Source organism: Terrapene carolina, unplaced genomic scaffold (genome assembly GCF_002925995.2).
Source record: "Terrapene carolina triunguis isolate 2854851 unplaced genomic scaffold, T_m_triunguis-2.0 Scaffold193, whole genome shotgun sequence".
In the NCBI taxonomy this organism is placed as follows: Eukaryota; Metazoa; Chordata; order Testudines; family Emydidae; genus Terrapene; species Terrapene triunguis.
In genome coordinates, this window is record NW_020664544.1 from 289,197 (window position 1) to 317,163 (window position 27,967).

At 48.2% G+C, this 27,967-nt stretch overlaps 1 protein-coding gene across 7 annotated transcripts in view; it reads left to right on the top strand.

The window, feature by feature from the left end:
- The window catches only part of ETV4 (ETS variant 4), a 44,946-nt gene that overhangs the window by 3,109 nt on the left and 13,870 nt on the right, over positions 1–27,967 (top strand). For 5 of the 7 annotated variants that reach the window (XM_024224325.2, XM_024224326.2, XM_024224331.2 and 2 more), the window contains exons 5-6: positions 17,937–17,990; positions 26,666–26,792. In XM_024224325.2, the coding sequence (XP_024080093.1) occupies positions 17,937–17,990; positions 26,666–26,792 (181 nt within the window). The remainder of the gene's footprint in view (positions 1–17,936; positions 17,991–26,665; positions 26,793–27,967) is intronic. The other 2 variants (XM_024224327.2, XM_024224328.2) reach the window with 1 other exon arrangement.

Below are 27,967 nucleotides of genomic sequence, written 5' to 3' on the forward strand. Positions count from 1 at the left end.
TATATATATATATATATATATATATATATATATATATATATATATATTAGGGAGCTAAGAGAAGACCATCTATGATAAGTCTGTGAAGCTGCCTGCACCATACCAAACCCTATGGACTTTCCATTCCCACCACCTCTTTCTCTTTCATAAGATCCAACTTCCAGGGCAAAACTAAAGAAATCCTAAGTTCCCAGTTATTTATTTACAGACCACCTGCATTATAAGAAATGACCAACTATAACAAAAATAATTGTATTTATTTGTAAAAAAGTGAGATGCTGTTTCTGTGGACACAGTTCTCCTGGAAACTGCCAAACTGCTGGTATTTTAAATCTAGCTCACTGAGTGTAGTCAGAGTCCAATTGGAGCCTTAGTTGAGATTGTGCACAGGCTTTAACAATCCAGGTTCTGTTCCTTAGACTGTAAGTGTGTGGTGAACTGGCTCTTCAGCTAATCTGAGATCCTGTAAATTTGTCAGTGAAACAAACAAATTGCAGGCTGAGGATTTAAGTCCCAATTTTCCTGAGGAGAGCTCCCCTCTCAAGCAGGCTATTATTTGTTCTCTATACTTGCATTTGCTAACGTTTTGATAATCAGTTATTATCTAATGTCTGTGTATGTGGAGCTATGTGCTAGCATTTTTGTATCAGATTTAGACAATTCTAAGTTACACATATATCTTTGAACAGTGCAAGGGAAAACTGAGAAATTGAAGAAATATGAATGTGAAAAAAGTGAAACTTTGAAATATTTTATATATTTCCTGCCTCCACCTCATGCAATTGAGAAACATAGCTTTGTGTTAAAGGCTCCTGCAATTACTTTTAAAATAAAAGACTGCAGGAAGGAACCAACTTGTAAATATAAAATCAGGAATTAGTTTGTGCCAAGCATCCAGCTATGCACAAAATAAAAAATTTAAGTATGTAACTTAACTTTGTTCTACAATTAGTTTAATTCAGGAGGTTTTTATAGCAGCAAATAGGGCCCAATTTCCACATTGCACTGGTATAAATCACCAATCTCTGTACATATGCAAGTCTTTTTTAGCAGACACGGGAATCTTAGGCCTTATAGCCATAACTTTGATGCTCTTTTCCACATCACTTTCTGTCTGAATTGGAGCATGTTAGAATGAAATGTGACTCTTGCAGTAGGTAACTGTGGAACTAGTTTTGTGCCAAAGTTTTCATAAACGTGACTCAGGATTCAAAGCTGCAAAGGCTTCCCAGGAGAAAAGTTTCTGTATTTTCCTTAGTTGTCTGTGCTGACTCCTCTGTTTTTAGAACCACTGGGGAAACGGGGTGGGGGAAATATTCTTCCTTGTGTGACTCTGGTCTGAAAGTGTTGGTTGTAACCCTAGGGAGCCCGTAAATGCTATGGGATAAGATCGGGCAAGTGTTGATGGATTCAGTTGAAGTTACTAAAATAAGCCAGGAGAGAGGCTATGAGAAGCCTGTTTAGTTCCCTGCTCTCTTGGAAGAACGTCTGGTGGCTTAGGGGCAAAGAGGATGGAAGTAAATTTCTTGGACTATGTTTCAGTTATGTGAGATGGAGAACAAATTCGGAGAATTATGGTTCTCATGTAAGTGAGACTGACTGACAGCTCTGGCTTCAGGGCACAGGGCCTGTTGGTGCATCTTCCCACTGCCAGCCCTATAGGCCAGTAGCTCTCAACCTTTCCAGACTCCTGTACCCCTTTCAGGAGTCTGATTTAGCTGGTGAACCCCCAAGTTCCACCTCACTTAAAAACTACTTGCTTACAAAATCAGACATAAAAATACAAGTGTCACAGCACACTATTACTATACAATTGCTTACCTTCTCATTTTTACCATATGATTATAAAAAATCCATTGGAATATAAATATTGTACTTACATTTCAGTGTATAGTATATAGAACAGTATAAACACATCATTGTCTGTATGAAATTTTAGTTTGTACTGACTTCACTAGTGCTTTTTATGTAGCCTGTTGTAAAACTAAGCAAATAGCTAGATGTGTTGCTGTGCCCTGGAAGACCTCTGCGTACCCACATGGGTATGCGTACCCCTGGCTGATTGCCACCACTATCGGGCATTACACCTCAGAGTTGCATTCCAGCCATGCCCCTTCTGTTTGATTCCTCCACCTCAGAGCAGACACCATCCACTCTGTGGGGCTGAGATATGGACCATTGCCCTTTGTTCTATGTTACCCTGAGTAAAACTGTCAGCAGCCCAGGACAGGCAGCTGGCCATGATGCTCTATTAAAAATAACAGAATAGACACAGGCTCTCCGGGCAACAGACTGAGACCCCCAAAGTCTGCTCATCTGTTGCTGAGACTGAATTTTAACCTACAGTCCCTTTGGTGTTATTGTCCAACTACCACCTAGAGCCTGGGTGCCCTCGTCAGTCACTTGTGATGACAGATTTCTCAAAGACTGTTGTTCACTCTTTGAATTCTGTAGGAATTTTCTTTTCTTCGCTCTTGGTTCCACTTAGAGCCATGCAGATTATTTCAAATGACAGTAATTTGAGCTGGCAGCGTTTTACTGGCTCCAGTCTAGTCTGTTACTCAGGCCAGTACACGGTTATTCCCTACAGTATATTTCTGGGGTGCTTTGTCCAGTCTAGTTTTAAGTGCCTCAGGGGGCTGGGCTTCCACCAGTGGATGTAGCTGGCTGCCAGTCCTACTATCGTAGTATTCAGGCAGCTGCTGGTCCTGCCTTGCCTCTGTCCTTTAAAGCGTATGGTCTCTATTACACTTCCTGCAGTGCAGTTGAAAATGGTTTTGTCCATTCAGCACTAGCAGCCAAAGTGTTTTCAGCAGCAATTTGATAGAGGCTTTGGAGAACAAGCATTCGCAGCCGGTACTCGTTTTCCTGCTGTGAAAAGGCCCAGGAAATGCTTGTAAGAAATAATAATAAAACACTAGCCAGGCCTGTGCTGTCTGGTCTGTATTGTCTGAAAGACTATTTAGTTTATGGCAACGGGCAGGTGCTTGTTCCTTTGGCAGATATCTTATGGACATGCCCTTTGCGATCTCCGTACTGCGCTAGTGACCCGACCGTGTGTAACGGCAGGTCTGTCTGAGCGAGGCTCGGGACTCTGTCCCTATTTGTGTGTTCCAGAGAGCAGAGTTGGCACTTAGCTGAGAGGACTGAGAAGAGCGGGCAGTGGGCACACAATCGCTGGTTGCCACCCTGATTCCAGTTCTGTCCCTGGGAGACTGTCTTGGGCTCTGACCGAAATGTTTCCTGATATTCAGCCTACAACTTCCCTTGACCATTCAAGTGAACCGGTTGGTTTTGGTTCCATCCCCTGGGATCCCACCCTAGTTTTCCCACATCCTATGTTCTTTAGAGACTTGCAGCTGTTTTTCATTCCCTCCTGCTCCCATCTACATTACTAACATTTCCCACTATTTCACCTCCACTGGTGGTGCCAACGCAGAGAAGGGTTTTGATGCTGCCGCTATGGTCACGTGGACCTGCTCTGAGCAGGGTTGGCATCAAGGTGTTACCACACTAGCAGCAGCTGGAGCCCTGTCTAGACTGGAGCCCCAGGGGAGCTGGACCCGTGGGAGAAATGGCAGAAGCAGCCATCGTTGCTATTTGTCCAAGCAATGCACATTTACCTCTCATCGTTGCTTCTTGTGAATCAGCTCGAGTCATTTGTGCTGCATTTTTTAGTTCCCGTTGCTTTATTGGCATCATCCTGGCTGGAGCAAATGAAATAGTCACATGCTCTTGGAATGTTAAAAACAGGTTACAAAAAATTTGTACCAAAGGAAACTTCCCCTTCCTAAGCGGTGTCGATCAGAGAGCTGCTTGTGCACTTGCTGCTACCGCCTCTGCCCAATACGGCTCCTGCTGGAGAGACAGTAAGTCCCCTCCTGCCCCCCGTGTGTCATGGACGGTAGTTTTAAATTACACTAAACCACCTTTTTTATGTCAGTGTTTAAGAGTTACAGCAAAAACATGCTCCCTGCTGTGCAACAAGAGTGACCTCCAGTGGCAATCCAGGCTGCTCCTAAGTGAGGTGTCCCTGTGCCTGTCCCCAGGGAGCACTGTCGGCTCTTCCCAGTTCAGCTTGCGTCTATGGTCAGCGATATATATTTGTCACTGTGAGTCCCAACAGTCAGGATTCCGGGTGGGATCAACTCCCTTCCAGCAGGCTGGAACCCTCTTTGCCGGGTTTCCAGCATAGCTTGTTACTTCGGGTTTTCTCAGCACTATCACTCTACTGCTGGAAACTCAGAGGGGCAGTTGGCTTCAGACAGTTTCTCTGTTCAGTCCCCTTTGAGTCACTTCCAGCTTTTCGTGGGACTTTATTTCCCCTCTCCAGAAGGGAGGAAGCTGTGCACTTCATTTTGGGGGCTGTTGAATGGTGGGGTTAGCAGCTAGTAGCCCTGGGGTGTAGCTCTCGGTTTAGCAGCAGTAGAATCTGACACTGGTGGCTGCAGCTCTTGCTCAGCTCTGACAGGCCGGGTCCCTGCACTGTCTTCTCCTCTTATCTGTGATATCAGGGAAATCCTTGCATGTTTCACTCCCCTGCATGATTTTCACTAGCCTTGAACCACTGGAAAAAAGAACAAAACAACTTGCCCCCAAACTATCAGTTTGCGAGTTTCCTAACTAGGTTTAAATGCGGACCCTAGATCTCTCCCGAGAACATACCCCTGCAACTAGACACTGTGCTGCATCTTATTGTTCCTTAACCTGCAGAACCTGACGTCTCCAAGCCCCAGCTTCTTAACAATATAGATGAAAAACTTTGGGAATGGAACACTTTCAGCCCCTGAGTAAGAGCAGCGTTGTTCCAGCCCAGCCTGGCACAGATTAGTGCTATTGTCTCCTTTGGTGTCACTGTCAGTTTCCCTCCCATTAGTTTCTGACAAGAATAGAGGTGGTGGCAGCATGAAGATCTCTTCAATCTGTTAATATGCAAGTGATACGGTAGCTGGTTGTTTAGACCCAAAATACTGCCTAAAAGTTAGAACTTCCTCCAGATCATAAACTTCTCTTTTTACCTGTAATAAAATAAACTCCCTGCTCTAGCCAAAGTGAGAACACTAGCTGTTATTTTCTAGTTCCTTAAGAAACCAAGTGAGTTTTTCCTCTTCCTCCTGCAGCGGCAGCAAAGAGACGCTATTCTCTGGGCTGGCTGACCTCACTGATGCTGTGAACAAACTAATAGTAATTGTCAAGTGTTGTATTAGTATCTGTAAATTAGGCTCTGTGTCCTCACTGCCCCTGTACGTGTAGGTGCTGTCTACATTACAAAGTGAAGCTATGCTGTAGTCTGTTTTCAGGATTCAGCTATATTAGAAATACCACCAAGACTTGCATCTGACAGTGACATTATCTGTGGACCTGGCCACAATTAGAGAGCTCAGTTGCTCCTAGATCACAGTCCCGTGCACTGTCCACTAGATCCCTCTTACAGAGTACAGAAAATGAGCGGTGTTCCTCTCAGCTCTATTAGAAACACAAACGCTGGTCTTGTCACATAAAATCCATCTTTCCCAAGCGGACAAGGGCAAAAGCCAGTAAGTACATCATGTTTCTCCCTTTGCTTGTAAAACCCAGTTCAAACTTCTCGTCACTTTTAGAAGCATCTTTTTAACAAGAAAAGCAAAGCTGTATTCAAAACAAACCAACAAACCACTAGCAAGTGAGCAAATTTTATCTCTGCTGTCCAAATCTAGCATTTAAAATGCATGAAACAGAGCACATGTAAACGTCGAGAATTTCCATGTTGCTTATCTCTGCTAAGCAGAGAAATACATATTTTCACTAGGCAGAAGGAGTAGGGTTGCCGTGTCTCTGTGCGTATGTGATATACATTTTTCGTGCATTATAGTGCCAGGATACAAAATATATTTCAGGGGACTATCCCATGGAAATCAGAATGGACGTCGAGAGCAGGTCTTCTGAATCATGTTGTGGTGTCCCCTTTACAAGTCCGGTCTTAAATACTCACAGTGAGATTGCAAGTCTCGATTTCTGAACTGTGCAGTCCTTCTTATCGTAGTTTAGCCTCATTTAGACTAAAGTTCAGCGCCTACTCCTACAGCTTCTTGCTAAGTCTCCTTTATTTCTATTTTAAAAGTTTCTATACGATTTTGATCATCTCATTTTAAACCTCAACAGATGAGCTGCTGCAGTCTGGCTCTCATCTTCCCTACAGATTGTTCAGATTTATATTTATATACATATGGATATTTTTTTCTTCTGTGGTCTAACTAGAACATCTCACCATATTCAGTGGCTTGGTTCCTTAATTTGTTTCATACAGAAATGCTTAAAGGGATACTGTCAACTTGAATTTGGTCTCAGATTTAATTTTTAATTTCTTTTTTAAAAACCCAATTTATCAAAATATGAGACTAAAATAAATGTTTCCACCATTTAAAAAAAAATCCAGACAGTTTTTTTTGAAAAGGCTCTAATCCCGAGCAATGCGGTGCTATAAACCTGACAATGAAACTAGATATAAACAAAAGATGAACCAGTGGCTAAGTCCACATAAATTGCATCCACAAATTTTTTTTAAAGGGTAACATTAAAATCTATTAATCTATTCTTTGGCCCCATGCTATTTAATATCTTTATCAGTGACCTGGATAAAAACCCCAAAGTCATCACCAATAAAGTTTGCAGATGACAGAAAAATTGGAGGAGTGGTAAACAATGAAGAGGACAGATCTCTGATTCAGAGCTATCAGGATCACTTGGTAAACTGGGCACAAGCAAACAATAGGCATTTTAATATTTTTTCCCTAAAAGATTTGCTCTAGGAATTATTTTGGGACAATTCTATTACCTGTGCTATATAGATCAGACTACACGATCACAAGGGTCCCTTCTGGCTTTAGAATCTATCTAAAGAGTCTCCTAACCCAGCTAAGAGAAATACAGAAAGTGAATAAAGAGCATAATATTCCATAATATTGAGTGTTCCTAGAAACCTAGGGAAAGAAATGTACCTGCTTGAAATGTGTTTTCAAGTTGACCGAGTCGCTCTAAAGTTCTGGGGCCTAATTGTCTCATCAGCAGGATCAGTCAATGGGAATTATGTGTGTTCTATTGACAGGATAATGGGGGGCACCTCCATGTCCCTCTAGTTCTAACCTCTTCTTCCATTATTGGAGCTTTATCTGATGGATAGAGCTCCGTGTCTGTCACGGAGGTCGCAGAAGTAACAGATTCTGTGACTTTCCACAACCTCCATGACTTCTGTAGCCACCGTGTGCTCAGGTGGCCCTGGGGACAGCCACACCGGCCGCTGCTCGAATGGCTCTGCAGCCAACCGCTCGGGTGGCCCGACAGCCAGCCGCATCAGCCGCTGCTGGAGCAGCCCCAGGGCCAGCCAAACCGGCCGCTGTTTGGGCAGCCCCTGGGAGCAGCGGCAGTTGGGCAGCCCCAGAGGCAGCCGGAACAAGCAGCCACTGCTCAGCGGCCCCCGGCAGCTGGTGCCGCTGGCTCCCCCCCTCGCAGAGCAGCGACCCACCCTTTGCGCCCCCCAGCAGTGGCCCACCAGGTGCCCCCCAGAGCAGTGGCCCCCCAGCTAAGATTTATTCAGGGATATTTATAGTACAAGTCATGGACAGGTCACGGGCCATGAATTTTTATTTATTGTCCGTGACCTGTCCATGACTTTTACTAAAAATACCCCTGACTAAATCGTAGCCTTATGGATGGAGCTAGCAGTGATAGATCTCGTATGGTGCTTCTGGCTGCTCTAACCCCTTGCAGTGAAACTTGCTGTAGGGTGCTGGTTCTCAGGTCTGTCATAGAGCTTGTTAACAGGGTGGTTTTGATGCAAAGGATTCTTGCTTCTTGCCCCACTCGTGTTTGTGTGCTCTGTATGTGTGTGTTCATTTGCTCTGAAGATTGTCCAAAGGCCTGGTACTGATGATGTGTCAGTGCAGCGGACTGGACAATCGGGTGCCGGTTGTAGGGACTATGTATCCTAACCCTTGTCTTCTGGCTTTGCTGTGGGAATATAATGAAACCCCCTCGAGTTTTGTGGCAGCTGAGGCCCCCTTTGAAGCCTGATGCCAGCCTCATGGAATCTGTGGCGGGTTCTGTTTGGGATGCTCTGATCTCCGGGGTGGCTAATATGTGCTTCAGCCACTGCTTGTACTTTACCTAACTGCCTGTATCCTTCCGATTAGCATCCCAGATCCTTCTGTGCGACTCCTTAGGAGGCAAAGAATCCCTGGATTGTGAACAAACGAGTCTGGTTTCTAGCCTTCAGGCCTCACTCTAGATTTCTAAGGAGGAAACTGCAGCTGTGCTTAGCCTTATCCTGTTAAATCTGCATGAGTGAACTGATGGAAACAAGCGTTCGGAGGAAAGGGAGTATCTTTTATGCTGTGATAAACCTGCCTTGATTTGCCTACTTTTTTTTTTTGAGCAGTTTGTTCTGAACCCAAAATATGGACTTTTGCCTCCAATGAAGAAAGACATAGAAATCACCCCACCTTCCCTCCCTACACATTCACCCGTGCCTAACCACTGGGACATTCTTGATTGCTAGAGAATTTGTTGATACTTACAAGCTTACGGTGGCACAGCTGTACCGATACAGTTGTGCCAGTGTAAGATCTCCCGTGTAGCTGCTCCCGCAAATCACCCCCAACAAGCGGTGGTAGCTATGTTGGCAGGAGATCGTCTCCCACCGACATAGCGCTGTGCACACGAGCACTTATGCTAGCGAAACGTATGTCGCTCAGGGGGGTGGTTTTTTCACTCCCTGAGTGACAAAAGTTTTGCCCACATAAGTGTTAGTGTAGACATGGCCTAATACTTGACAGTGTCTCTACAAAACATAGCTGATGCTTGTGTTGATTCACAGCATTAATTCAAGCCAGCTCTTTGAACCCGGTGAAATGGAAAGAGTCTCAAAATTCAATGACAAGCTACACAAGTGTTGCCAAAGTGTAAAGGTGACGGGAGAGACAGGGTCGGCTCTGTTTCTGCTGCCCCAAGCAGCACGCGGAATTGCCGCCGCGGACGGCGGGGGCAGTCAGTGTGCCGTTAGGGCGGCACGCGCGTTTCTGCAGCGGAGGCAATTCGGCAGCAGCTTCTGTCTTCAGCCGAATTCAGCTCCAGGGAACCAGACTTGGAAACATGCTGCATTGGCTCACAGGGAGCGCCTTTGTGGGGACTTGTGATGTGTTTATAACTTGTTGACTGTCCTCCTGACCTCCTCATTACTGGCATTTTTCTTTAACATTTCGCATGTTGTACCAGCATGGTGCAGCCCGACAGGGGCAATAGCAGTGGGGCAGCCTAATACAGATGAGGTGCCAGTGTGTCTAGACTTCTTCAGACAATCTGGGAAGGCAAGCAAGAAAATGCAGGTGACTAGAAGGATAATTAGATCTTCCTGCTTTGGCGGAAAAGCAATAGCTCTGGAGGCGTTTCATTTGAAAATTGAAGGCGTATTCTTCTGTGTGAGAAGGTAGGGTAGGAAGGTAAACTTGGGAGGGGGGGTGTTTGCACAGAACTGAATGGAGATGTGCAGGTATTTGGAGGAAGTTGGTTGGGTGTGGCCACTGCAACTCCAGGTATGTTGCTTAGGGCTGAAATCTCTGCACAACGTAAGCTCAGACTGGCTGGAAAAGAGTTAGTTGTGTATTGGTACAAGGCCCAATTTCTGAGCAGCAAATGCTATGCTGAAACCAGGATTCTATTCCTATTTTTTGATTGCCTCAGTCTCTTTGCTGTTCTTAGTAGAAGTTTGTCATCTCATTCAGAAATTAAGGGTGTTCTAGAATAAGTACAACTAGATGTTGTTGCTTTTGAAGACAAAGCTGGGTTGGTACCTTTATTTTTTTATATTTTTGTCCCATTTTATAGGGAGACGATTATGAGAGAAGAACTTCAACAAAACTACATCCTAGGTTGAGGGCCATGTTGGGCCAACCTAACGTCAAGACACTGAACAAATTATTAATCAATCAGTTTGTTAGCATCTAGAGGATAACAGGGTTATAAGGAATAGCCAGCATGTATTTGTCAAGAACAAATCATATCAAACCAACCTAATTTCCTTTGTGATGGCTACTGTGGATGGGGGAAGCTGTAGACATGATATATCTTGATTTAATTAAGGCTTTTGACACAGTCCCACGTGACATTCTCAGAAGCAAACTAGGGAAATGTGGTCTAGAGGAAATTACTATAAGGTGGGTGCAAAGCTGGCTGAATGACCATATTCGAAGAGTAGTTATCAATGGTTTACTGTCAAACTGGGAAGATGTATCTAGTGTGGTCACGTAGGCATCTGTCTTGGGTCCAGTACTAATCAATATTTTCATTAATGACTTGGATAATGGAGTGAGAGTATACTTATAAAATTTGCAAATGACACCAAGCTGGGAGGGGTTGCAAGCACTTTGGAGGACAAGATTAGAATTCAAAATGACCTTGATAAACTGGAGAATTGCTCTGAAATCAATAAGATGAAATTCAATAAAGTCAGTGCAAAGTACTACACTTAGGAAGAAAAAATTAAATGCACAACTACAAAATGGGGGCTAACTGGCTAGGTGGTAGTACTGCTGAAAAGAATCTGGGGTTATAGTGGATCACAAATTGAATATGGATCAATGTGATGTAATTGCAAAAGAGGCTAATATCATTCTGGGGTGAATTAACAGGAGCGTCATATGTAAAGACATGGGAGGTAATTGTCCTGCTCTGATTGGCACTGGTGAGGCCTCAGCTGGTGTCCTGGGTCCAGTTTTGGGTACCACACTTCAAGAAGGATGTGGACAAATTGGAGAGTGTCCAGAGGAGAACAACAAAAATGATAAAAGCTTTAGAAAACCTAAGCTCTGAGGAAAGGTTAAAAAAACTGGGCATGTTCAGTCTTAAGAAGACTGAGGGGTGACCTGATAAGTCTTCAGATATGTTAAGGGCTGTTATAAAGAGGATGGTGATCAATTATTCTCCATATCCTCTGAAAGTAGGACAAGACATAATCAGCTTAAACTGCAAAAAGGGAGATTTAGGTTAAATATTAGGGGGGAAAATTTCTAACTAAGGCTAGTTAAGCACTGGAATAGGCTTCCAATGGAGGTTGTGGAATCCCCGTCATTGAAGGTTTTTAAGAACAGGGCCCTGAACTAGATGACCTCTCATGCGCCTTTTAGCTTTACATTTCTATTCTCATATAGCTACAGAAGAAGGAAAATGGGCACAAATAACCTGGGAGGAGGGTGTGTCTACAGACTCATTATAATTGAAAAATCTGAATGAATTGCTCCTTCTCTGAACGTTTGAGGGGAATGTTCATTAAAGCTCTTCTTAGCAAAAAAGAAAAGCGGAACAAGAGCAAATCCCTATCTGGCTATTCCCTGACACTGAAAAAAAACTTATAACTGGAGGGTGCCTATGTATGGTATTAGTAGAACAGGAATGGCAGAGTAAACTTCAATTCCTGTGCTGAAGCCGTGGGCTATAGCACTGCGGCGACTATTTAATATAAAGTTTGTAGGCTGAAATACCCTGTCCAGGGCATGCCCATAGAATCTGCTGTGTCAGTTCTCCTGGTTAAGTGGTGTAGTCCTTGTTCCTTTACTCTATAGGTTTTACTCTATTTTATTATTATTTATATTGTGATAGTGCCTAGGCAACTCAGTTATGGACCAGGGCCCCTGGTTCAATCCCAGAACAAAGATACAGTTTTATGACCAGAAACAGGTAGATAGGCGGGGAGCACAAGATAACAATGAGTCACCAGGAGTCAGCATGACCGGCAGCTGCCCAGCACACCAGCTGCCTCACCATCATCAAGCTTTTCACAGGCCTCCTGGCGAAGGAGAATTCTAGGACTGAAGTCTGTTTAATTGAATGTATGTGTTAGGTGTAAGAAAAGTTGAAACAATAAAGCCTGAGATGGGTGGTTAAGATTCTGACCACCCTACAAGCTTGTAACCAGTTAATGGCTCCAGAAATGATTTGTGACCATATGCACAATATGGTTAAAACTTGCTTACAAACCAAAGTGGTGACAGTGTTTTGTCCCTGCCAGAGCCTAGTCTGGCGCACAGATGGCTATCTGTAACCAGTTCATCACACAGTGGACAGGACGCCCTAAGTATATTTGTGTAACCAGTTTGGCTGGGCCTACTTACTCCCAGCTGCCTGTGCAGTGGGTTTCCCCAGGGTGCATTGTTCTGTATGTCCTCTGGGCCCTATATCCCCTACAAAGCTCGGATTTTCCCAGGATGCACTGCTACAAACATGGTCATGATGCAGAAAATTTGCGGTGTGCAGACACAAAGTGTTACTTGTAACCAGCTATGGCAACTGCACAACCAGCTATGGCAACTGCCCATCTACCTGGGTACAAAATCACAGTTAAGCGCTGCAGTGTGGAGAGGGCATAAATGAATTCATGTCGACTTGTCTCCTGGTGCCTCAACCTGAGTTGAGGCATCTCCATGAAAACTTACAAGTTTATGCTTTAAAGAGGCTCAAAGAATTCTTATCAGAAGAAAGCAAAGAGCCGTCCCTGGAAAGGATTCTTCACTGTTCTAGTGTCTCTGGAGTAGAGGCTGTGGGGATCTCTGCACATGAGGTTTTACAGCTTTCTCCAAAGTCTAAGCTTTCATTTAAAATAATAATAATAATAATTAATAATTATAGTCCTTTGGGCTGTGGAGAGAAATCAGAGTGTAAACTGCCTGGCTGTTGTCTTTTCATCCCTGCAGACAAGCAAGTGTGGCTTGATGAGGCATTAATTCTTGAAGCCTTGTTATTATTATTGAGTTGCTAATGCTGTTAACCACGTCATTGCTCTTCGTGCTCCCACAAGATGGGATGGTCCATGGGGAATGAGGCTGCAGATATTCAAACACCTTTATCAGACAGTTTCTGGATTATTCAAAAACCACTGAGGCAATTGCTATTGTCATTATGATGAGTGCTATTTACAGTCTCTTCAGCAGGAAGTGCAGGCCTCCTGGGGTGTGACTGTGAGCTGTTTAGTGTTGTCTTTGTGAGGAGAGAGATCAGGTGTTTGGCAGGTCATATAAGATGCCAATATGCTACAATTTTCTCCTAAATTTCCCACCTGAGAGAGCACACATACAGAGGGGAGGCTTTCTCTCCCACACATACATACAGAGCTTAAATGCTTTCTCTGAAATGCTCTGTCTTCTGTTAGTAACTTACGAACTCCAGCCTTCCCCACCAGTGCCAAGCAATCTGCTTTTTCTGGCACTATTGCTTTGCAAAGGCTATGTTCGTGCAGAGACATAGATGTTTCTTGCTTCTCTCAGGACCTGGCATATCCTTCCCAACTTGAGTTTCTCAGTCAGTAGCTATCTGTGCCACGATGAATTCTCTAAGATTCCTGGGTATTGGGAAATAATGAACCCTAATTAGAAAGAGCAAATAAACCTAAATATTCATCTTGACTTTGAAGAAAAGAGGGAAAGAAACTGAGGCCTGATCTACACTACAAACTTAGGTCGACAGAAGCCACCTTATGTCAACCTAATAATGTGTGTGTGTACACTACTGGGTCCCTGCTGCTGACATAATTCACCTGTAATGTTGACTTAATTACTTCACCTCTGCAAGAGACGTAGCACTTAATTCGATGTTGATGGGTCAATAGAGAGGCAGTGTAGACGCAACATTGTGTAAGTTGACCAAATTAGCCTCCAGGAGGTGTCCCACAATGCTCCAGAGATTGATTGCTCTGGAGATCGTTTTCAACTCCGCTGCCCAGTGGCCAAGTTCACAGGAAACAGCATCTTCCCTGTTAAAGCCCCGGGAACTTTTAAATTTCCATTTCCTGTTTGATCAGCATGGAGAGCTCACCAGCCCAGCTGCGGGGAGGGATAGCTCAGTGGTTTGAGCATTGGCCTGCTAAACCTAGGGTTGTGAGTTCAATCCTTGAGGGGGCCATTTAGGGATTTGGGGAGTGGTTCCGCTTTGAGCAGGGGGTTGGACTAGATGACCTCCTGAGGTCCCTTCCAACCCTGATATTCTATGATCATGGTGATGCAATGCCCCAAACATGCTCCAGCCTGGAAGTTGTGGATCTTATTGGTCTGTGGAGAGAAGAGTCTATGCAGGCACATCTCCTATCCAGCCGAAGAAATGTAGACATCTACGAAAAGCTTGTGCAGGGCATGGGAGAGAAGGGCTACACCAGGGGCATGCAACAGTGCCATGTGAAAATCAAAGAACTTAGGCAGGCGTACCAGAATCCAAAGGAGGTGAACAGTCATTCTGGTTCTGCACCACCAATATGCCACTTCTACAGTGAGCTGCATGCGATTCTCAGCAGTGACCCCCACCACTGCCGCCAAACGCAGTGTGGATACCTCCCAGGAGTCTGAGTCCTGGGCCACCTCAGGCAACAACGAGGAGGACATTCTGGACGAGGAAGCGGAGGAGAATGTGGGACAGGCGAGTGGCAGATCCATTCTCTCCAAGAGCCAGGAGCTATTTTTAACCCCATAGCCCAGCAAGTGCAGGACAGCATGGTGGCCAAGCATGATGCAGGGGAAGGCACCTCTGGTGAATATGCAATTCCAACCAAACTGTAGGGGTTACATGCTCTTATACTTTTTGTTTAAGATGAAGAAAAAGTGAGGTGCAGTGGAAATCTGCTTCCCAGTGGCCACTCCAGCTACGCAGAGGGTGCACCCCAGAAAAGACTGTTTATGTGCATAGGGACTGTCTGGGAATCCTCCATGGAGACCTCCAGGAAACTTTCATGGAGGTACTCTGCAATCGTTTGCAGGTTTCTGGGAAGGACTGCCTTATTTCTTCCACCAGGGTAGGACACTTTCCCACGCCACTCCAGTATTAACTCTGCTGGCTTCATTGCAGTACACAGCATATCAGCATAAGGACCAGTTCTCTACCCAGATGCTTGCAGCATCTGCTCCCTTGCCACCTCTGTCATCCTCAGAAGAGTGATGTCACATAGGGTCACCTAGGGGAGACTGTGGAAGTTTTCATTACAAGTGCTCGGACCACAAACAATAGAGCATGTGATCTACCACCCACGATGATTTCCGAGTCCCTCAACCACAGTTTCCCTAACATGCCAGTGTTTTGGTTGGCAGGGAACTCAGAATCTGCAAGCCCAGGGCAACTGCTACCTGCAGCGTTAAGGGAAGGGGAGGGTGGGCTTCCTGTGTTCTCTCGTGGCCGCAACGCGCCCCCTCCCTCCCCTGCCCCCACCTTGGAGCTGCCCCAGATAAAAAAATGCAATTTGGGAGGCTTAACACTGGTCCCTGGTCTCCAAGCAGACAGGTTTACTGGATGGCTAGAGATTCTGATTATGTTCTGGCTTGCACTTGAGTGTAATAAGGGGAGGGATTTTTAAATAGCAACCTTTGCATGCCTTACAGTGGAAAGCTTGGCCTTCAGCACAGCCTCCACCCAGCAGAGAGGCTTTCGCAGATTAGAAGATGGAAAAAGAGAACGTGTGACGACTTGTTCAGCAAGATAATGAACGCGTCCAGGACAGTGGACATGGAGCTCAGAGCCTGGAGGATTTCATTGTCTGAAAAACTGGACATGGGCAGAGAGAGCAAGAGAGCATCCCAGGAGCATGAGTGTGCCATGCAGGATGAGATGCTGCGGATTATGAGGGATCAGTCAGACATGTTGGAGCGTGTGGTTGAGCTTCAAGAAAAACAGCATGACGGCCTGCAAACATCACCTTATTCCCAGTCTCCCTCCCCCAAACATTCCAGGAGGCTAGGGGAGAAAGGGGGGGAGATGCAGTATCCCTTCCACTCAACCCCAGGGGTGGGGTGGGGGGACTAAGAACAAAAGGTGGCCATTTGAAGACCTTTGATGGGCAAGACTTCTGTGCTTTCACAGACAAGCTGACTTGGTTTCTCCCCTCTCAATTTTATCCCACTGTTTGCCCAAGGTTAAATTATTTCCCTGCTCTTTCAGTTTCTTTATGTTTGTGCAATAAAAGTCAATGTTTTGAGAATGAAATACACTTTATTTATTGCAAGCATGAGGGTGTGTGAGGGAAGGGGAGGTGCAGGGAAACTGATGCAACAGAGGAGATGGTATGGGAAGGCACAACGCAGATAAGCAGTGCTCATTACTGAACCGGGTTTTCAAACCTCCTGGAGACACAGAGCTCCTTGCTGGGCTCTTCTTATTGCCCTGGTATCTGGCCACTCAAAATCGGCTGTCAACCTATCCACCTCCATGCCACACCCCTGCGGAAACTTCTCTCCCTTTGCCTCACAGATATTATGGAGCACACAACAGGCAGCCATAACAATGGGGATGTTGCTTTCACTGAGGTCTAACCCAGCAAGCAAACTGCTCCAGTGATTCTTTAAATGCCCAAAGTCACATTCCACCACCATTCTGCACTTGCTCAGCCTATTGTTGAACCGATCCTTACTGCTGTCCAGGTGGCCGGTGTACGGCTTCATGAGCCATGGGAACAAGGGGGGCTGGGTCTCTCAGGATCATTATTGGCGTTTCAACATTATCAATGGTTATTTTGTGATCTGTAAAGAGAGTCCCCGATTGCAGCTTTCTGAAGAGACCGGAGTTCCTAAAGATACGCACGTCATGCACCTTTCCTGACCATCCCACATTGATGTCGGTGAAACGGCCCCTGTGATCCACGAGTGCTTGCAACACCATAGAAGAGTATTCCTTTCGGTTTGTGTACTCTTTGGCAAGGTGGCCTGGTGTCAAGATAGGGATATGCGTTCCGTCTATAGCCCCACCGCAGTTAAGGAACCCCATTGCGGCAAAACTATCCACTATGTCCTGCACACTGCTCAGAGTCACTACCCTTCTTAGCAGAAGTCTATTAATGGTCCTGCACACTTGGATCACAACAGTATCCACAGTGGATTTACCAACTCTGAATTGACTCCCCACTGACCGGTACCAGTCTGGCCTTGCAAGCTTCCTCAGAGAGATCGCCACTCACTTCTCCATGGTCAGAGCAGGTCTCATTTTAGTGTGGCTGCACTTCAGGGCTGGGAACAGCTCTGCACGAAGTTCCTGGAAAGGGGCCTTCTGCATTCAAAAGTTCTACAACCACTGCTCGTCATCCTGCAGTCATGCTTGTCACAGCTGCATAATGATGTGATCCCACCAGTCAGTGCTTGTTTCCCAGGACCAGAAATGGCACTCCACCATGTTCAGCCACTGCGTGACTGCCAGCAGCAACCGGGAACTGTTTCGTTCTTTGGGTTGCAGCAGGGCTGCTTGAATGACATCGCAATGTTCCGCGCGGCGGCTCCTGTCTCAGCTCTGGAAATACGGCAGGATAAGGCGTGAGGTGGTTGTAATGCTCACAACTAGAGTGCACAGCTGAGCTGGGTCCATGCTTCTTGCTCTATGGCATACACACAGCTAAGCCAGGCTTTCAAAAAAGGCACCAAAAAGTATAGATTGTATGCCGTTGATATCAGGATAGAGAGGGAGGAAACTACGTCATGGGAGGTCGAAGCCATGTTCCCATTCTCATTCCCCCCTGCAGCAATATTTTGGTCCCATGAGGCATTGCAAGCCCTTCCCAAAACCCCCTGCAGCTAGTTGCACTGTGGCATAGCTACCCACAGTGCACTGCTCTGTGTATTGACGCAAGAGCTGCTGGTGAGGACGCACTCCACCGACACAATGAGTGTGGTATAGACTCGCCCAACAGACTTAATTACTGCGGCGGCTGGATGTCGACTTAAATTAAGTCGACCTAACTTTGTAGTGTAGACGTTCCCTGAATCTGCAGAGGGAAGAATTGCATCAATGTGCTTGTAATCCCTAAGGGAAACCAGCCCTGGGCCATACAGAGCCTTCCAGCCGAAAGCTCTGATCTTACACACACAGACTCATTTCTGCCTTACTGTTTAATTACAGCTTACTAAGTGCCAAATCTAATTCTCCTCATCTCTCTTTCTCCCCCGTTGCAGCTCAGGTTCCAGACAGCGATGAGCAATTTGTGCCTGACTTTCATTCAGAAAACTGTAAGTACCATGGGAATGTGTTTATGGGGAAGGGGCAGGAGACGCTTAAACCAAACAAATATATCAATGATAAGATCACTGCCACATGGAGAATCAAAGAAAAGGCACTAGCTCCCTCCTGCGCCACCCAAAGCAGAGGGATAGTGACCACCTATCCCCTTCTAGACAAGACAAAAATATCCCTATCTAATCCCAGTCAAAGGCATTTGGCACATTCCCCTAACACAGAGGTTCCAAGGCTGTTGGTGTTTGGTGGAAGATGTGGATGGTGGTTAATTGGGCAATTCCAGCCAGCTAAGGAGTGGTATTGGCATGAGATGCAAAGGCGAAACCTTCACCTATAAGCCACTAAGCTGAAGGAAATTGGCTTGAATGGAGATGTTCTCACTGGAAGGAGGGAAGATAAAAAAGGAGGGGAAATCCATCTTTAGTCATAAGTCAATTATTTTCGGTTAGGATCTTATTTCCAAAGCAAAGCTCTTGAGATGGGACATTAACAGTACGGAATTGGGGTCTGGGGTCCAAATGCCATCAGCTCCTTTAAATCTCCCAAGGTGGGGAGTCTGACGGCACGTACCCACCTTTGGCTATAAATGGAAGTGCGGTGAGAGCTCCCTTGACAAGTTGGGAACCTCCTAATTATCACTTCTGCTCGGCTCTGAAAATCAGCTTTGGCACCTGCCACCTGGGCAGGGGGTTGCGTTAGAAGCTGGGCACTGCATAGGGGGACTTGGTGCTGCCCAGATTGGAGACGCTGTGTAACAACTGAACTCTCCTGAGGTCGACCTGCAGTAGAACAATCAGTTTCCTTAATAGATCCATGCTCCAGCCTGATCCTTGTGTTTTACCAAACATTCAATGAAAGAATCACATGTGTGTGTTTGCCCACGTGTGTGGGACCATTTATATCAGCCACCCTCATTCTAACCCCAGAGCACGCACGTCTGTTCATGAAGGAGGGTCTGATACAGTGCGGTTAGTGCAGCACCAGGAGCCGTCTCTGTATAATAAGGGTGCTCAGTCCTTGCAGAGCGCCGAGCAGGCCCTAATGAACATCCCCAGGAGGGATGGCTACTTTCTAGATGTGGACCCAGACGCAAGGTCACACAGGCGTCACTGGCAGAGCTGGGGAGAGAGCCCAGGAGTTCCTGGCTCTCAGTTCATGGTCCATCCCTTTCTCCACTCCAGGGGCCCTGTGCTGACCCCAGCCTGTGTACATGGCACAGGGTGATATTTTGAGAGCCTAGCTGGATTCTCATCAGAATTAACCTTGTAGCTGGGAGACATTGAACCTGCTGCCTGTTGTCCCGTGCAACTGCCTGTCCCATCTAGTCAGACTGGAAGCTAATGCTGGGCTGGTTCAGACCAAGAAACTAAAATTAATAGACTGTTCTGAGTAGTGAGTCTGTGTTCCAGGCTGGCTGAGAGAGCCCAGAGCCTGGCGTGTCAGAGCTACAGGAACCCCCTCTCCAAGCCCCTGCACATGTGAACATCTCACAGTAACTGAGAACAGAGAGAGATGGATGTTTAAAGCCCTTCCAGGCAGCTCTGTGCTTTTCCAGGGACCATGCTCCTCTCTCCCCATTAGCTCCAGGGATGGGTTCCCCTCCCCCTTTCTATGTCTGCTCATGAAAAAAAGGACAAAGCACTTTTTCTGATTGCTCCCCTCTCCCCGTCACTGGGATTTGGCTTTGCAGCACTGGCCCAGCGTGTGCGCTAAGTCATATGACTTCTTTCTTCCTCCCGCTGACCTGGAGCTGAGGAGAGGGCTGGTCCCGTGTTTCATTCTGAATGAATGAGCCAGTTGTAATGTGATAGCCTGTTCCAGCTATTAGGGGCCGGAAAGGGTTGGCCGCTCCTAGCACACTTTGCTTCATGAGGCTTGAATGGAGCTCAGTGTACTGGGCAGTGGAGTTTTTTCTCTCCCTTGACAGCAGCATTTTTGCGGCTTGTTCTATAGTTTCTGTTTACTCTGTAAAACGAATTGAGCTGTCACAGACAGAAGGGGAAGGAGTGCTCCGGAGCTATGGAGAGAGACGTCTCTCCTCTGCCACTGCACTGTTTGCACAGATGTCCTGCTTCAGACACTGAATCTCTCCCAGGTGTGGGACAGGCCCCAGGGGGCAGGGCTGTGAGGGGAAGAGGACTCTCTCCTGTTCAGGTTGTGCAAGGAGCTATTCATGAGCATGCCACTCCACCGTGATTGATGGATGCCTCAGGTTTGGCTGTAGGATCAAGCCCTCAGCAATAAGGACCGGGAGCCTTCCTGCTGTTGCAGATGTATTTATTTGTGTTGATTTCTACCTGAAGGTTTGGATCCCTTGGGAGTGTGGAGTGATTTGAGGAATAAGCACATGGGCTCTTCTCCTCTGGGCTGAAAGTCAGAGCAGGTGAAGGGGGTGAGGCCCCAGGTAGAATCATAGAATATCAGGGTTGGAAGGGACCTCAGGAGGTCATCTAGTCCAACCCCCTGCTAAAAGCAGGATCAATCCCCAGACAGATTTTTTCCCCAATCCCTAAATGCCCCCCTCAAGGATTGAGCTCACAACCCTGGGTGTAGCAGGCCAATGCTCAAACCACTAAGCTATCCCTCCCTCTGATGAAGACTGGATTTGTTTGGAATGACCAGGTGTGGCCTAGAGGTGATAAGCTGCCCCTTTCTCCAGTCCTGGACTGGGATACCTGCTTATTTACAGTTGAGGGGCCACATGTCACCTCCACAGAGAGATTACTTTAGATTTGAACCAGGACCTCTAGTATCTCTAGCCAGTATTGTACCATTAGGCCATTGAAACAAGGCCAGCCACCTCCTAGGCCTCTCCTCTTGTGGCCAGCATGCCCTGTGCTGTGCCCTGCTACCAACTTCTGCCCTCATCAGGGCCCCTTAATAGCTTACAAGCCACAGGTAATTACAGCATTCTCCTCCTGGGCTACCTATATTCAGGCTCCAGGCACCAGTGAAGGAAGCAGGTGCTTGGGGCAGCCAATGGAAAGGGGCAACAGGTCCCTCAGTCCCTCTTTGAGCTGCCCCGGAAGAGGAAGAGAGGGAGCAAAGGATCCACAACCCAATTGCCGTAGAAGAAGCGGCATGATTAGGCTGCCGCCAAAGTGCCGCCGATCGGCTTTATCTTTTTTTCCGCTTCGCCACTTGGGGCGGAAAATAGCTGGAGCCAGCCCTGCCTGTATTGAGTCCTTACATAGCAGGCCTCCAGGCTCCAACCCCAGTTCAATCCCTCTCTCCCTTTATGTAGGGAGTTCCCAGCCCTTTTTCCCAGAGCTAGGCCCCAGGTCAAAGTCTCTTTTAGGCTTCAGGTGGCAGCAGTTCAGCCTCTCTCAGCTCTCTGGCTTCCAGTCCCTAACCTTTCTCTCAGGCAGGATCCCTAGCAGAAGCATCCTGCTCACTACAGTTCCTTGCTCACAGACCCCTCAGGCTCAGCATCTCACCCCTGCAGGAACCATTCACCCTCTCTCTACCCCCAGCCTGTGCTTCCCTCCCTCAGGGGAGCCTCCTGCTGCTCTTTATAGGCAGCCACCCTGATCTCTCCCAGGAGTGGCTCATTCTGTAATCAGGGCTGGCTAACCCCAGCCCTCCTGCCCATAACGGGTGAGCCACCCTATTACAGCCTCCAACCCACTTCTACCCCAGGTAGGTTGTTTATGGGGAGTCCAGGGCAACATCTTCAGCATCTCACAGGGGAGAAGAGAAACACCGAGGGCCAACTCTGCTTTCAGTTACAACAGCATAATCCCAGAGTAACACAAAGTCATTGCTCCAGATTTAGGTTGCTGTAACTGACAGTAGAGCTGCTTCCAAGCATTTGTTTCCAGCAATATCTGCTCATGAAAATAGGAAAGTTAGTGCCTAAAATGTTGGAAATTAAAAAAAAAAAAAAACACAAGCCTTGTCCTGGAGAGCTCTCAATGGCCAGGCTCCTGGGTGCTCAGTAAGGCTCCAAAAATGCTCAAAGGTGCCTCCTTGTGCAGCTGAAAAGCAAAGGTGGCTGGGTTAGAGAACAACTGCTGGGGGGGATGGAAATAAAAAAACTGGGGCAACTCTTGGCAGTAAACTAGCCTGACACAGTTGGGGTGCCGCTCTTGTTATTCCTGGGGGGATTCTCAGGGGCTTGTTCTCCCACCTCAGGGGCACTAGGAATTTCAAGAATTCACTTGCTCCCTTCACCAGCTGCTGCAGGGCAGAGTGCACAGCAGAATCCTCATGGCCAGAACTCAGCAAATCAGCCAGCGTGGCTCATCTCAGAGAGAGCTGCCTGCTGTTGGCAAAGGGCCTGGCATGAAGTTGACTGGCCAATTAATGTCTCGGGTTACTTAGTGCCAAAATAAACCGAACAAGCCATTCACAGATCAGTACTTAACCTTGCCTAGGTTTTTAGGGAGATTTTAAGCACCTGAACCCCTGCTAAGTGAAATGGTATCAGCTAGAGTGGATGGAATTTTTAACTAGGTATGAACCTGGTGATTGAGGACCAAACATAGACCCAGTGCAAGAATGCACATCTCTCTGTACCTAACCCCTCCACTCCTTATGCCTCTTCTTCCCTTTTCTCCCCTCTCCTTGTTGAATGTTCAAAATGGGGCATAACCCATGTAGCTCTTTCCTTCCTCTGTCCAGTGATGACTTGAAGGCAGCAGCAGAGGCAAAGTCAGAAGGTGCTTACCTTGTTCACAGAGCTGCATGTGGCCCTCAGCCTGAGACATGCTCCTCAGAAGAGCCTGTAAAGAGATTTTGCTCCCTGCTGGATTTAATTATGCATAAGACGTAACAATATCCGCGTCCCACTTCCTGACCCTGTAAACTGCAACCCACGTTTGTTATTCATTACATTCTAGCCAGCTCAGAAATATTTCTTCCTGCCTGCATCAGGCCAAAGCCACTCGCTGGAGCGATGAAGATGGGACAGTGCTCTTTCTTTAAATAAGGAATGCTTTAGAGAAGTGTGGAATCAACCAAACCTGCGCACATACGGAGGACTGCGATTAATTGTTTTCCATGATCACTGAAAGTAGGACAAGAAACAATGGGCTTAATCTACAGTAAGGGAGATTTAGGTTAGAGATTAGGAAAAACTTTCTAACTCTAAGGATAGTTAAGCTCTGGGTCAAGCTTTCAAAGGAGGTGGTGGAATCCCTGTCACTGGAGGTTTTTAAGAACAGGCTGGACAAACACCTGTCAGGTATAGTCCAGGTTTACTTGGTCTTGCCTCAGCGCAGGGGGCTGGACTTGATGACTTCTCGAGGTCCCTTCCAGCCCCACAGTTCTGTGATTTTATACCTTTCTGCAATGGTTCATGCAGTAACATGCTCCCCACCCCCATCACTCACCCCCCCGGCCCCCATCTGCACACACACTCCTATGGGAGGTTACTGCATCTCCTCTGCAAGTTCACTCTCTGGCAGTCTACCAGTTTGGACCAAACAGGCTGCTTGTTTCTCCCTGCCCCTCCCTCAGCATGCAAAGAAGCCAAGTCCGCCAAAGGAAATCACCACAACCCACCATGCCGGTGCTGCAGAAACCTGGAGCAAAGTGGCAGACACTTGAGCTGATGGAGGCTGATTGTGGTGCCCCGCAGCCGGGAGATTGGTAGCATTGTCCTTCCTGCTGATGTGTAATGTGCTAGCACCTGTCCAGCGAAGTGCCGGCACACTGAAAATTAGACGGGCCAAGACACTAGGGAGCACTGGGTCCCGAGGGGTGAACTACGTGTGACCTAGCTGGGCTGCTCCCGCCCTCATTAAAACATTAGACTAGAAAACCTGCCCAAAGAGAATGTTAAGGGACGACTTGATTATAGTCCATAAGGACCTTACTGGTAAACAAAGATTTGTTAATAGGCTCTTCAACCTAGCAGGCAAAGGTCTAGCGTGATCCAATGGCTGGAAACTGAACCTAGACAAATTCAGACTGGAAATAAGGTGTGTGTTGTTAACAGTTTCAAGGGAACTCTCTGGCTTGTAGCTGCCTACTGACAGCCTGAAGGCTTTCCATGCTGTTGTTGTCAGTGAGGGGCTGTTGGTTTGTATCTGATTTTTGCTCTTTATCTGTAGGAATTCTGGATAAAGAGCATTTCCTAAAGATCTAAGATAAAATGCAACACTGGCAGACTGATTGTGCGACTTTAAAGTGCACAGAGCTTTGCTGAGCTGTCACTCACTAGGCAAACATTTACCTAGCTACATTGGGCCTTTCTCCAGATAGCTGCAACCCAGAACTCTGTGTGACCTGCACTGTTCTCTGTTCTAAGTAGATAATGAAAAATAAAAAAGAGGGTATTGGGGAAGCAGTGGTTATGACTCCTTCACAATAAATATCTCCTCCTCCCAGCTCCATGAGCAGTCTCTGTGAGAGGGCACCGGGGAACATCCCTAACTGTTGTATGTCGTCTGAACCCACGCTGTCAAATGTCACATAGCATGCAGCCGGCTGTGTAATGGTGCTGCGCGTGTTAGTGAACTGTGTGGTTACACTTAGCTGGTTCCCAGGAGACAACCTGAAATCGCTAATGTTACAAAGGGGCATCTTGCTGATACTGCTAGTTAGGAAGGGGTTTTAATCTTCCAAATTAAAAAAAAAAAAAAAAACTCCCTAGCACTGCAAGCTTTGACCTCTGACCCATGAGTCCGATGGTCCCGTGTGATATTGTCTGTACTGACTTTTGGGCAGAGACCTTGGATAAAATTTTCAAGAGCCCCTAAGTGACTTAGAAGCGGAACTCTCATTGAAAGTGAGTGGTATTTAGACTCTTAACTGTCTAAGTCACTTGAAAATGGAATTTAGCCTCCTCAGTCACTAAGGGACTCTTGAAAATATTAGTCCTTGTTTTCTTCGGCATTGGTACAGCACTAAGCAGTGACGATGGCTCAATAAGTGTAATAATATTTCCCTACGGACATCCTTCAGCAGCCAGTATAGCCGTTTCTATGGTAACCATCTTAACTTGTTTGTCCTACAGGACAAACTAGCATATCATGAAATGTACCTCATGAGACTGTGTCAGTACAGTATGGCACAATGTAACGACATGGTGATGTTACTCACAACACACTGTTGGCATGCATGTGAACCTGAGAGGGTGGTTCGCATGATGCAAAGCCAGACCTTAGGTTCTAGGTGTTGAAAAGCAGAATAAGAATGTGTTACCCTTTAGGTTATAACACAAAATAATTAGACACCCACACACCATGTCGCCTCTCCCCTGCCAAGTCCTGAACTGCTTAGCATATACCTACTCTCCCTCCTACCTAGCCTGCCCTGGACTTTCACAGTGCCTATAATCTCTTCCCCAGATTAGCGTCTTTAAGGGCACAGTATGAACCTAACTAAATATTCGGACAGCAGCTAGTGTAAACAAAGGGTAGGGAGGGGTATTTGGGACAGAGTTCGGGAAACTCCAGAGAACAGTTATACCCATTGTTATTCTGCTTCACCTAGAGCACGGGTCTCAAACACGCGGCGGCCCGCGGGGTTCTTTCGTGCGGCCCGCCAAGGTCCCCGCGCTCCCCCCCCCGCCTACCCCGTGTCGCCGCAAGCCCCGCGCTGCTCCCTGAAGCAGCTGAACTACTGTATGTCCCTGCAGCCCTGAGCAGGGGGGTGGGAGGCAAGTAGAGGGCTCCGTGCTCTTGCAGCTCCCATCGGCCGGGAACTGGGAACCGCGGTCAATGGGAACTTTGGGGGAGGTACCTGGAGGAGCAGCAAGAGCAGCACATGGCGCCGTTCCCCCCCCTCCCCTCCCCGGGACTCCGGCTGCTTCCTGGAGTGGAGCGGGGACAGGGCGGGCAGGCAGGCAGGGAGCCTGCCCTGGCTGTGGGGCGCGGCGCTGCCATCCCGCTCTCGGTAAGCGGCGCCGGGCTGGAGCCCGTACCCCGCACCCCTTGTGCACCCCAACTCCCTCCCCTGACCCCCCTGCCACACCCTGCACCCCTCACCCCTCCTGCACCCCAACCCCCTGCCTGGAGCCCCCTGCCACACACTGCACCCCAACCTCCTGCTGCACCCCTCACCCCTCCCGCACCTCCACTCCCTGCCCTGACCCCCCTGCCACACCCTGCACCCCTCACCCCTCCTGCACCCCTCACCCCTCCTGCACCCCAACCCCCTGCCTGGAGCCCCCTGCCACACACTGCACCCCAACCCCCTGCTGCACCCCTCACCCCCTCCTGCACCCCAACTCCCTGCCCTGAGCCCCCTGCCGCACCCTGCACACCTCCTGCACTCCCTGCCCTGAGGCCCCGCTGCACACCCCACCCCTCCTGCACCCCACACCCCAATTCCATGTAGTACCCTGCACACCTCCTGCACCTCAACTCCCTGCCCTGAGCCCCCTCCTGCACCCCCTGGGGTGAGGCCTTCGGGGAAGGGGTTGGAATGGGGGCAGGGAAGGGGCGAGAAGAGGTGAGGCGGGGCAGGGGTGGGGCCTCATGGAAGGGGTGGAGGGGAGGCGGGGCCGGGGGCAACGAGGTGGGGTGTCAGTGATGCGGCCCTCGGGCCAATGCACTAGTCCTCATGCGGCCCTCGAGGTCATCTGAGTTTGAGACCCCTGGCGTAGAGCCAGGTCAGTAGGTCAGGCAGTGCGTGCCCATGTGTCTCAGTTGCTGACACAAATGCCATCTCTCCGGGCCCAGGAGGAGTTTTGACTTGACTGTTTCTTTCTCTCTCTCAGTAGCTTTTCACAGCCCTCCTGCTAAAGTTAAGAAGGAGCCACAGAGTCCCTGTTCTGACCCAGCACTGTCCTGCAGCCATAAGCAGCCATTTCGGTACCGCAATGGCGAGCAATGCCTTTACACCAGGTAATGCCGCTCGCATGCCGGAGGGAGGGAAGGGTAACTAAAGATGAGGGCGTGCTACTGCAACATGTCCTGTTGGGTCGCTGGGTCTCTTCTGACATGCTAGTGCAAACTGATTGATGGGTTACATCCGGTTTAACACCGCACCCCGGCAGCCTGGTCATACGCTAGTTTATTGTACAGTATCCGTGCCAGCCAGGAGCGGATTTACCATGAAACAACAGGGGGCCCCCAACAACAGGGGGCCCCCAACAACAGGGGGGCCCCCAAAATGCAGGACAAATATCTGACAACCTGCCCCCAAGTCCCAGCTGGTGGCGCAGCAGGGCTCAGGCAGGCCCCATGCTGCTCCTGGAAGCAACCAGCTGCTGGCACGTCTCTGCGCACCCCTGGCCGGGGGCGGGGGGCGGGAGGCAGCTCCACACGCTGCCCCTGCCCTGGACAGCACACAGAGACCTGCTGCCTCCCTCCCCCCAAGGGGTGCACAGAGACGCGCCAGCAGCAGGGCTAAGGCAGCTTCCTGCCTGCTCTGCCTCCCTCCCTCTGCGCCGCTTCGCTCCTGGAAGTGGACGGCATGTCCTTGTGGCCCCTGGGGGGAGTTGTCGCCGCACGCTGCCCCCGCACCGAGTGCCAACACCGCAGCTCCCATTGGCTGGGAACTGTGGCCAATGGGAGCTGCAGAGGGCGCCTATGGGCAGCGGTGTGCGGAGACCCCATGCCCTCCCCCCCGCCTAGGAGCCACTGGTGGGGGGTGGGGGGTGCCAGTCGCTTTGGGAGCCACGCTGCCCGAGGTAAGCGCCACCCCCCTGCCCCAGCCCACAGCCTGCACCCCACACCCAAACTTCCTCCTAGAGCCTGCACCCCTCACCCCTCCCACACCCTAATCCCCTGCCCCAGCCCAGAGCCCACATCCAGCACCCAAACTTCCTCCCAGAGCCCGACTCCTGCACCCCAACCCCCTGCCCTCACCAACATACCTCATTTTATTTTCATTTACTTCCCATTACTTATAATATAGGAGGAGGATGAAGAAAAAAAGAATGAAAAACGGGGGGGAGATAGGAGAGAATGTTCTTTTTCTTGGCTGGGTCCAGGGGCGGGGGCGGGATGGGGCGAAAATGAAGTGGCGCACAGGCCCCACTAACTCTAAATCTGCCACTGGTGCCAGCATGTTTACT